This window comes from Salvelinus sp. IW2-2015, linkage group LG35, assembly GCF_002910315.2.
Source record: "Salvelinus sp. IW2-2015 linkage group LG35, ASM291031v2, whole genome shotgun sequence".
Taxonomy (NCBI): domain Eukaryota; kingdom Metazoa; phylum Chordata; class Actinopteri; order Salmoniformes; family Salmonidae; genus Salvelinus; species Salvelinus sp. IW2-2015.
Window position 1 is genome coordinate 7339906 of NC_036874.1, and position 12099 is coordinate 7352004.

Genomic DNA, 12099 nt, shown 5'->3' on the forward strand with positions numbered 1-12099 from the left:
CTCTGTACTGGTGGTGCCCTGATCCCGCAGCTGAATCAACTTTAGGAGACGGTCCTGGCGCTTGCTGGACTTTCTTGGGTGCCCTGAAGCCTTCTTCACAACAATTGAACCGTTTTCCTTGAAGTTCTTGATGATCCGATAAATGGTTGATTTAGGTGCAATCTTACTGGCAGCAATATCCTTGCCTGTGAAGCCCTTTTTGTGCAAAGCAATGATGACGGCYCYTGTTTCCTTYCAGGTAACCATGGTTGACAGAGGAAYAACAATGATTCCAAGCACCACCCTCCTTTRGAAGCTTCCWGTCTGTTATTCAAACTCAATCAGCATGACAGAGTGATCTCCAGCCTTGTCCTCGTCAACACTCACACCTGTGTTAACGAGAGAATCACTGACATGATGTCAGCTGGTCCTTTTGTGGCAGGGCTGAAATGCAGTGGAAATGTTTTTTGGGGATTCAATTAATTTGCATGGCAAAGAGGGACTTTGCTATTAATCTGATCACTCTTCATAACATTCTGGAGTATATGCAAAAAAAAATGTTGCTTATAACTTGGTTGAAATAAAATCACCTGCTGGCCAAAAGTCAATTATAGACTTATTGACATTTTGTACACTTTCACATTTTCAGACACACTTCTCCCATTCATTCATATGTTTCATGCATGTTTATACCACACAGATCCACACATTCACGTCGTATACAGTTTTCTTTAATAAAAGCAGATATTTTATTCAACTCAGTATGTGAATGTTAAGGAGTTTAGTTTTTTTGCSTAGTACACTACATAGGCCCACTGATTTTCCATTTAAATATTCATTGTGTCTCATCACTAAAGCCTTTATGACGGGTCGCTCAATGTTTACATTGTAGTTTTTGGACCGGGTTTTTGCCATTTTCATTGATTATAATAGTGGTTACTGATTGACTGGGCCAGTTTGCTCCCTGTGTGTTTGTAAATTGGTGGCTGTAAATGAGTTGTGTCGCAATAAAGCCCGCAGACATTAGTCCCAGCTGACATTGACTCAAGAATGGTTTGTGCAGTTATGGGGCATTAGAGTTGAGGAGCAAGTACTCAGTTCACTATGGGAGAAGTGAGCTGAAATACAATCTTGCTGCTTCTCAATGCAGCCTAAAATCTCAGCATTTCTGGTGCTACTTGCCAGGAGTCTTAGCTTTTTTACGTTGGGTTTTAAGACCCCTTACACAGGTGTGGATCATGGCAATGGACTGTATAGGATCCAGTGATGCCTTCAAACTGGGGATTTTAGGAAGCATCGTTAGGAGGTAAGCATTTATTTGGTTTATTTCAGCCACACTCTTCTTCAGAGCAGCATATCTACAGTACACACAGGCTACTATGTAAAGACGAGGTTTATGGTTTTGGGAGACATTTTTGTCCCTGACTTTCTCGCACATGTGCTTTTGGAACATAATGACATGCTCTGTTTTGTCAGAAGCTGTATTGTTTTCTGTATGAGTGGTTAAGCAGGTAGGCCTACTGAAGGTAAACTGCTGCCCCCTCCCTGAGCTGGGCTACTGGAATCCARAGTGGCACATGTCTCAAGACTTGGCATCATAAAGTCTCTGTGGTATTGCTGGCTGGGTCCAGTCGTTTTTTTTGTCTTAAAATGCCTCATAGTCTGATGTATGCACTGACTCACTATCATGTGCAGACTGACTTGACTGCCTGCCTGATGTGTGTACAGAGTGTTACCTGTTAAGTCTGCCTCACCCGTGTAGCTGCAGGATGGAGAGACTAGGGGAAAAGAGGTAGAGAGGGTGGGGGCGTAGACCTGTGAGCGTTGTCGTGGCGTTTCCTATCCCGGATTAACTCACTGACGGAGATGTTGTTGAGCACCTGCCAACTCAGGCCTCGCTTTCCTGCACCACAACACCAGGGAAGGACTGAGGAGATGGACGCACAGGGCATAATGGGGACCTACAGGCTAGATATCAGGTCAATATGTAGAACAAWGTAAAAATGGGGTGAGTCAAGGCACTCTAGGTCTCTTTGATTAAATTGAACCCTCGGTTTACACTCTACCCATTGTGTTGGTATGTGTGTTGTGCTGCCTGCTGTGTTTACTGTATATAGAGTATTTATAGTGGAAGATCAAGCCGCTCCAGAGGTAGGCTAATTTCCCCAGAGGAATGTTTCCAGAGTTCTCAGGGAGTAGAGCTGAGCCAGTCAGTTACACTTTGGCTGTGGTGCCTGAAATAGGGCTCTGTTGTTTTAAGTCAAGGATCTCCGTGAAACCTTTTAAAATCCGATGCTTTTGGGGGACAAAGGCCAAACAGGCACGAGAGAGCGTGAGAGGCAGCCAAGCTTCCCCCTGAACAGGTACTGGGACAGAAAGGCACTTTTTCTGATATCTATGGTGTTTCTGATGGGACAGGGAGTTAGAGGGCTTCTCTTTGGTTTCTGCAGTGTGTGGCCATACAGGGGTTTGAGGTGTTTTGTGTAATAAATTGGTAATAAGGCAGACCCGTCCAAAGCAACATGAACACAGGCTACGTTCAGCAGCAACTGATTATGTGGTGAGTGTCCTCCAGGGTTGAGGCCAATTCAAATTCAGGAAGTAAAATTWAATTCCAATTCAATAATTGAAAAAAATACCTATGTTCATTGCTTTAATTCAAAGCTCTTTCCATTTATTCATTTTAAATTCAAATCACTTCCTGAATTGACTGCATTCAATTTGAATTGACCCCAACCCAGGTATCATCTGAGTTAGTATTAACCCACACCTCTCGTCTCTGTGGTTCCCTAGGTCCCTGGATGCCCCGCGGCGCTCCGTCCTCGCCCACCCGCGCACGGCGCCCCCTGATGGCCGGCAGCTGACCCCGCCCCACAGGATGACGGTGAGAGAGCGGCTGCGGGAGAAGATCTCCGCGGCGTTCTACCGCCACGGGCTGCTGTGCGCCTCCTATCCGGTGCCCATCATCCTCTTCACCTCCGCCAGTATCCTCGCCTGCTGGTACGTCTGAGGAAGGGATGGGCGTTCTGGGGATGGGCGTTCTGGGGATGGGCATCTTCAAGAGTTCTTGTACTGCTTTCTCTGAACACGTTCATTGTTGGTTTAAGGCAAGTTGTGAAACAATTGTATCTACTTTTTTATCAACATGGGCAGAGGTGAGATGGTAGGTCAGGAGAAGAGAAGTGGATGGATGAAAATAAAAAAAGAGGTAAACAACAGAGCTGGGAGAAAAAGGAGCAGACCCTGCAAAACCCAGTCAACTAAATGAAACGGCCATAGCCATACACATAAATCAGCACTCGCGAACAGAACACACACTTTTCCACCTCAGAGTTCCACATTAGAGGTCAACCCCGTAACAGATGAGAAGTCAGGACAGGATGGAACGAATACGTTACAGCGTGGAACCATGGAGGCAGCAGTGCAGTGCCAAAAGCACGGCTGGCTGACGGCTGCACTGAGTGCAGGGAATTAAGGGGGTGGGAGCAGAGTTAAAAAGAGAGACACAGCAGAGGCTGTGAGAAAGTGACCCCTGGAGAATAGGCCTATCTGTGTGTTCCTGGCCCTCCATCTGCCTCCCAGGAGGTGGGGGCTCCTGCTGCAAAACAAAAGCCCTTTGTGGCATTACAGTGACCTTAGAGAGGGAGAGCGAGCGAGTGGGAGAGAGGGTGTAGTGTCCTCAAAGAGAAATGTGTATCCCGTGGCCCCAGGCCTGACAGGCTGCCAAAGAACCAGGATGAAAGAGTGTTAAAGCACTAAGATATTGAGCAACACTGTCAGTCACGTCACTATTAAAAAAAACACAAGCATTTCGCTACACCCGCAAAAACATCTGCTTAATATGTGACCAATAAGATTGTATTTATTGTACTATACTTTGGAACTATGCAAACTGCAGGTCAGGATACTGAGTCAGTGTTTAGTATATAGAACACCCAGAAACGTTTCAGTGTGTTTAGTCCTCACATGAAAATCAATTTCCCAATGACCTGTTGGAATCTTTAGTTAATTATTCAAGAGGTTTGAAATGCTTTTGCTCGTCTTTGGAGGTGGGCTACAACTTCTCAGCAATAGAGCAAGGCCTATACCCTTCTCAGTGGGGTAGTCTGCTCTCGAGGGGTAATACAATTACATAATTGTAGATTTCCACTCACAAGGTCCGGATATTTATAGAACTAGGTGGCACAGAGATTTAAACTGGCTATGGTTGTGGCATCATCCAAATTTGTACCTACCTTCATCCCTTTGCTACAGTATTGCCAGGCTGTCATCATCATTTCCGGTCGTGGTAAAGTGAACCCAATGACCTGACAGAGGCAGACAAATGCAGCACTGTCACTCTGGCTGTTTGTCTTAGCCTCGTAGCTGTCCATGAATTTTGGAGGCGCCCTTGAACTTAATGGACTTGTTGGTTTCCTGTGTGTGTGTGTGTGTGTGTGTTTTCGCATTGAGTTTCTCATGAGTTTGTTTGCAGGACAAATGGGCCCTAGAAAGTGGGCCTTTCTAGGAGAATGATTGAGTGAAGATGATGACAAACTGAGATAAAAAGTTGTAGTTACCTACTGCATTAGGGTGGAATTAGTGGGCATTAGTTAGACTCATGTTTTACAAACACACCTTCATGAGTGGATATGGTATTGGCATACATATTAAGCACTAAACCCCTTCAATCCTTTTCTCATTAAATGTGTGTGTGTTCGTTCCTGTGTCTGTGTGTGGGCGTGCAATTCGGCACGTGAGAGTGTATCGGTCTACTAAATCCTGCAAATCTGTGTGTTTCATAAGAGCAAACCCCTTCCCAGGGAAACAGGGTGTCGGTCTCTAGTTAATGCCCAATCTGCCAACAAAGGACAGGGGAGGCAGTGGCACCGACTTCACACACTCAGGGATGCTTATATACACATACATGTGTTATTATACTGAACAACAATATAAATGCAACATGTAAAGTGTTGGTTTCATGCGCTAAAATAAAAGATCGCAGAATTTCTGTCAAATTTTGTGCACAAATTTGTTTATATCCCTGTTAGTGAGCATTTCACCTTTGCCAAGATAATCCATCCACCTAACAGGTGTGGCATATCAAGAAGCTAATTAGACAGCATGATCATTACACCTTGTGCTGGGGACAATAAAAATCCACTCTAAAATGTGCATTTTTTTCACACAACACAATACCACAGATGTTTCGAGGGAGTGTGCAGTTAGCCCACATTCGGCTTCTTCACCTGTGGGATCGTCTGAGATCAGCCACCCGGACAGCTGATGAAACTGTGGGTTTGCACAACCGAAGAACTTCTACACAAACTGTCAGAAACCGTCTCAGGGAAGCTCATATGCGTGCTCGTCGTCCTCACCAGGGTCTTGACCTAACTGCAGTTCGGCATCGCAACCAACTTCCGTGGGCAAATGCTCACCTTCGATAGCCACTGGCACACTAGAGAAGTGTGCTTTTCACGGATGAATCCCGGTTTCAACTGTACCAGCAGATGGCATCATGTGGGTGAGCGGTTTGCTATTGTGAAAAGAATTCCCCAATGGTGGGGTTATGATATAGGCAGGCATAAGCTACGGTCAACAAATACAATCGCATTTTATCGATGGTGATTTGAATGCACAGAGATACCGTGACGAGATCCTGAGGCCCATTGTCGTGCCCATTCATCCGCCGCAATCATCTCATTTTTCATTATGATAATGCACAGCCCCATGTCGCAAGGATCTGTACACAATTCCTGAAAGCTGAAAATGTCCCAGTACTTCCATGGCCTGCATACTCTCCAGACATGTCACCCATTGAGCATGTTTGGGATGCTCTGGAACGATGTGTACGGCAGCTTGTACCAGTTCCTGCCAACATCCAGTAACTTCGCAATAGCCTGATCAACTCTATGCTAAAGATGTCGTGCTACATGAGGCAAGTAATGGTCACACCAAATACTACTGGTTTTCTGATCCACGCCCCTACCGTTTCTTCTCAGGTATCTGTGATCAACTGATGCATATATGTATTCCCAGTCATGTGAAATCCATAGATTTAGGGCCTGAATTTATTTCAATTGACTGATTTCCTTATATGAACTGTAATTCAGTCAAATCTTTGAAATTGTTCCATATTGCATTTTTATGTTCTTGTTCGGTGTACATTTAACTGTAAGGCAATGATCATTTTGGTAGAGGGTGTATATTTTAGTGCTGTGATAAGAATTCGCAATACTCAGGCCTGTAACTAATATTCAGACCCCGCTGTCACTTATTCTCCAATCCCACGTTCTCCCATGTCATCGCTCTCTCCCCCCTCTCTCAGTTACCCCCTGCTGCGGCTGCCTCTGCCGGGGACCGGGCCGGTGGAGTTCACCACACGGGTCCGAGATTACACCGTCCCTTCCCATGAGCCCCAGGGAGACCTCGGCGAGCGGCCTGACTGGGTAAGACTGATGGTTAAAGTACCCACATGGCTTGACTGTTTACACGGTACATTTGTAACATCAGGATCTTTAAAAATTTAACTAACACCACTAAGTACCATTTGGTACCAGGTAGTTACCAATTGCATTGAATTRTTTGAAATACCAACTGAAAAAGGGACTGTAAAATAACTAACTCATGTTTTTCAAAACCCTCTATGGCTCTGTTCCTCCAGTATCGGGGTCCTCCGGTGGCCTACATCCAGCCGGTCCTGGTGAAGGCAGCCGTGTCTCCCTGGGACAGTACGCTGGTCCCTGTGGACGTGTTCCGCTCCCCACTGGGCCGCGTGTTCAGCCTGCTGGAGGAGATCCGCAACCATGTACACGACGACGGGTATGGGAAACTAGACACGCACATCCAATGTCTCTCTCCACCTTTAGCTTGCTCTATCTTAAAATGCACCTTGACTTGACCGGACTTACCTCTCGTCTCTTTGCAGTTCTGGGGTCAGGAGCTTGGAGGCGCTCTGCCTGCAGGTGACGGACCTGTTGCCGGGGTTACGGCGTATGCAGAGAGTGCTGCCGGAGCACGGTTGTCTGCTGGTCTCCCCTGGCAACTACTGGCAGAACCAGCGGGAGCTGTTTGACTCTGACCCCGACCTGCTGAAGACCGTCCACCAGCACGAACCCAAAGGACTGCACACCTCTGCCACACTGAGAGGTAGAGAGGGGAGGAAGGGAGGGAAGGGGTGAGGTAAATGGAGGGCAGAGCAGAGGAAGTATCCTTTTGTATCCCTTTGGCTAATGCTCATTGAGCCCCAACCAGAGCGTGTGAGCAGAGCCGCTCATCGCTAATGGAGCGGTGCTTGGGCTCCATGTCCTTTCCTCTAAAAACACGCCCCAAATTCGCTCCATTTATTAAAATCACAATTTAACCAACACCCATCTATTTTTGTGACTACCTGGACCTGACTTGACCTGGACTTGACACATGCGCCGAATACAACAGGTGTAGACCTTACAGTGAAATGCTTACTTACAAGCCCTTAACCAACAATGTAGTTTTAAGAAAAATAAGTGTTAAAGTATTTGCTAGTGAAAAATAACAAATAATTAAAGAGCAACAATAAAATAACAGTAGCGAGGCTATATTTAACCTTTTATTTAACTAGGCAAGTCAGTTAAGATCAAATTCTTATTAACATTGACGGCCTATATACAGGGGGTACCGGTACAGAGTCAATGTGCGGGGGCACAGGTTAGTTGAGGTAATTGGGGTAATATCTACATGTAGGCAGAGGTAAAGTAACTATGCATAGATAAACAGAGTAACAGCAGTGTGGGGGTGGGGGGTTCAATGCAAATAGTCCGGATAGCCTTTTGACTTGGGGGTAGCAGCTGTTAAGAAGCCTTTTGGACCTAGACTTGGCACTCTGGTACCGTTTGCGGTGCGGTAGCTGAGAGAACAGTCTATGACTAAGGTGACTGGAGTCTTTGGCAATTTTTAGGGCCTTCCTCTCACACCGCCTGGTATAGAGGTCCTGAATGGCAGGACGCTTGGCCCCAGTGATGTACTGGGCCGTATGCACTACCCTCTGTAGTGCCTTGCAGTCGGAGGCCGAGCAGTTGCCCTACCAGGCGGTGATGCAACCAGTCAGGATTCTCTCGATGGTGCAGCTGTAGAACATTTTTGAGGATCTGAGGACCCATCCCAAATCTTTTCAGTCTCCGAGGGGGAATAGGGGTTGTCGTGTCCTCTTCATGACTGTCTTGGTGTGTTTGGATAATGATAGTCATTGGTGATGTGGACACCAAGGAACTTGAAGCTCTCAACCTGCTCCACTAGAGCCCCGTCGATGAGAATGGGGACYCGCTCTGCCCTCCTTTTCTTGTAGTCCACAATCATCTTTGTCTTGATCACGTTGAGGGAGAGGTTGATATCCTGGCACCACACTGCCAGGTCTCTGACCTCCTCCCTATAGGCTGTCTCATCGTTGTCGTCGGCAAACTTAATGAGGGTGTTGGAGTCGTGCTTGGCCATGCAGTCATGGGTGAACAGGGAGTACAGGAGGGGACTGAGCACGCACCCCTGAGGSGCCCTCGTATTGAGGATCAGCATGGATCAGTTGTGTTGTTACCTACCCTTACCACCTGGGGGTGGCCCGTCAGGAAGTCCAGGATCCAGTTGCAGAGGGAGGTGTTTAGTCCCAGGGTCCTTAGCTTAGTGATGAGCTTTGAGGGCACTATGGTGTACCAATTGTTTTTTAAAGTATTGAAACCAAACCATATGGATTTGAATGAAAGGTATTTGAATAAACATGTAAATGTAAGAAGCGAACATAATTTCAAATAGCTACATGTCATATTAAACAGCATATAAACACTAAATAGGTCAGGAGCCAGACAGGGAGCCTAACAAGGAACAAAAATGAATTATTTAGGCTATTATTTCAATTATTTCAAGGCTCATAAAGAAATACATTGTGAAGCGTTTGTGAATGCGACACCAGGCTGGTAGGGACATAAAGCGCTCAGCATTTAAACAACATTTAGTTGTATTAAATCATTATAGTCTGTTAATTGTACATTTAGGCTGTGACTTACTTAGAATTAAATACAAATTAAATGAAAAATGCCTTATTAGTCTGTCTACAGTGCCTTTTAATAAATGTTTTGAATACACGCCAGTCTGTGTCTTCATGCGATGGTGCCTGGAGAGCGGGCCAGCAGCGGAGAATATCCTCTCCACGCTTGCAGAGCAACTGGGGATGCTAAACACCCTTTTGGCCACTCTTGCCAGGCTGAGCTGAGATGTTTTAAAAATGTTCTATAGGTAGGCCTAAAGGTTTTTAGGCAAAATAATCAAAACGGAAAGCTCCTTGAAAGTGGGAATGTAACATTGCCAGGCCTATTGGGCCAAAATATTTATGGCCTATTTTATAGGTCTCTTTTAAGAGATCTGATTTTTTTGTTTATAAATACTTTGCTGCAATGACACACTTTAGTTATCTACAAACCTCGTTCCTTTCTTTTAGCATGTACATGTAGTAAGTATACTATCATGCTTTCTGGATACGCGTCTTTTCAGATTCCACAATGATTCTGTAGTTGTAGACACTACATCACCACACTCCCTCTTTTGCTCTCGGTCCTCATCTTTGTAAGTCACCTTGATTTTGCACCTGTGTGTTCTATCAGTTTCTTTATAAAAATATTTTGTGAACTCCATAGCTGTAGCTAAAGCATGGGGCTATAGCAGCACACAAGTAGTCTACAAATGCATGCTGGGCTGGACATGCCCTGAGCTCCTGAAGTGAGCGCTACTTTTTTGGAGCGAAATTAGAGCGGGCAAGATGGCCGACGCTCCAGCCTTTTGGAAATCTCGCTCTGTGCTCCAGTCAAATTGGGCATTAATTTCCATTCCAAAATCGTTATTTTTCCCTAACCCTAAACCTAATTCTAACCATAAAATATCCTTTTGTCCTCATGGGGGCCATGGGAAAGAGGAAATGTATCCTTGTTTTTACTATCCTTGTGGGATTATGTGGGATTTTAGTCCCCACAGATGATTAAGAAGAACCGAACCCACAACACACTCTACCTGAGCGATGCGTAGTTTGACCTTCCCAGGTCAACAGGGGTGGACACACAACTTGGTTGAGAACCAGGACGTTCATCAGCCCTAATCACCACCCAGCCATATAGGGGAAGATCTCACTGACAGAGAGAGAGACAACATGATTACAAGGCTGTTGTTGAATAATACTTTCATAAATCTCACTTTGAGTAACCAGTTGCTCTCAAAGATTACTTATTTGTGGGATTCAGGTAGATAATGCAAGTTTGGATGTTAGGGTGCGGAGAGAGGTCAGGTTTTCAATTTGATTGTTGTCATTATGTTTGTTCGTACAAATAAAAACAGCGTTAAAAAATAGAAAACGGGGATATTTAGTAACAAGAGTACGATGAAAAAGCAAAACTTTACACCACAGAGATTAAAGACTAAACACACCTGTTATGTGGCCAGTGTGTCAATTATGCACAGACAGTGGGAGTGTAGATGTTGGCCCAGTACGCCCATCCAATATCTGATCCCCGCCCTTCTTAAGATCCCTCCTGCCCTTTAAGTCCACATTGTTGCCTTTGGTAACACAGTCCCCCTGTACTCCACTGTACAATTAACATCTTTGCAGTCCCACAGATCAGCCATACAGCTCGAATGATCAGGAGATGGTCAGGGGATTTTAGTGGTGGTGGTGTGTGTATGTATATGTGGTGTATGTGTGGTGTGTTTGCGTTACCCTCCATTGCAGTCGTGGGGCGTCAGCCGAACAGGTGCTAGAGCCCCCACAGACATAAGCAGATGAGCTGGAGCACTGTTTACCACGGCATGCCAGCGCCAAGCCCCATTTTGACTTCACCATGTCAATTTTAACCCTTGAGAGAGGAAAAAGTAGGAGTTTAGACTAGCAGAGTTCTCCACACACTGGTTGAAGGAAAGAGTTAGCATAGACCAGAGGCCCACACACACACCAAGAAGAATGTCTCTGAGCATAGAGTTTCATGCAAGCTTTTAGTTTTTAAATGAGGTTTGTGTACAAGTTACAACTGCACGTCTTGTGTGTGTGTGTGTGTGTGTGTTTGTGTGTGTGTGTGTGTGGTGTGTTGTGTGTTGTGGTGTGTGTTGTGTGTGTGTGTGTGTGTGGTGTGGTGTGTTGTGTGTGTGTGGGGGTGTGTGTGTGTGTGGTGTGCTGTGGGGGGTGTGCCAGCATATTGTTGGCGATCTTTATCATGTAGATTATTTATGGGTGGACTTACAAGTGTTTCCTTGATAGGGGATTATCCCTGGACTAGAACAGGAACAGCCTTTGGCTAGATCGTCGTCAAAACACACACATACACACTAAATCTGGGTCGTGGCTCTGTGGCCTTGACGGGCACAATAGTCCAGAGAAAACGAGGTGCCCCCAAAGCAAGAAAGGCGACTTCAGCATTTTCATTTGAAAACTTAATTTCCCCCACCTGGTCTTAGTAAGGGGACACATTACTTCAAAGAAGAAGGGATGGAAAGAAGATGCATTCTTAAAACTAATTGAAACTAAGCCAACTCTTTCAGAATCCAGTGCAGACTGAAGTTGAACATCTAGACGTTTGAGATTGGCCCCCGTTGGCGCCCAGACTCCAGGTCAGAGACTTTACGTTGTGGGAAGTAGATTGTAGGCGAACAGTAATGATGTTAAGGTGTGGGACCAGGGGGATGAGCTCGGCCATGCCTATCTCCTCCTTGAATAGTGCACGTGCACCATTTGCGTCCTCGCGCAGGCTGCAGTTCACGAGGGGTGCAGCTGGCGGAGACGTGCCCGCAGGCTAGACAGGGAACCTTGGCGTCGTAGCTGGCGCGGCCATGGTGATTGGCTGTAGGTGACCACTCTCTTCCTGCTATACAGACTCACCCCCTGTTGTTTCACCGGACGCCAAACAGCAGGTCTAACACACCACACACACACACAACCACACAACACACACAACACACACACACACACACACACACACACACACACACAACACACACCACACACACCACACACACACACCACACACACCAACACCACACACACACACACACACACAATTAGCATGGAAAATAATCAGCATTACCCAGTCTAGGCCTGGACACTGTTGGGGCCAGTGGTACGTGAGCAGTTGAGGAGCA

General features: G+C 45.9%; 1 protein-coding gene across 1 annotated transcript in view; it reads left to right on the plus strand.

Moving 5' to 3' along the window:
* Positions 1-349: 349 nt before the first annotated feature.
* Positions 350-12099, plus strand: part of scap (SREBF chaperone) — a 29019-nt gene continuing 17269 nt past the window's right edge. Inside the window, exons 1-5 of the mRNA XM_070437334.1 lie at positions 350-1285; positions 2773-2979; positions 6287-6407; positions 6623-6780; positions 6887-7135. Of these exons, the coding sequence (XP_070293435.1) occupies positions 1218-1285; positions 2773-2979; positions 6287-6407; positions 6623-6780; positions 6887-7135 (803 nt within the window). The 5' untranslated portion in view covers positions 350-1217. The remainder of the gene's footprint in view (positions 1286-2772; positions 2980-6286; positions 6408-6622; positions 6781-6886; positions 7136-12099) is intronic.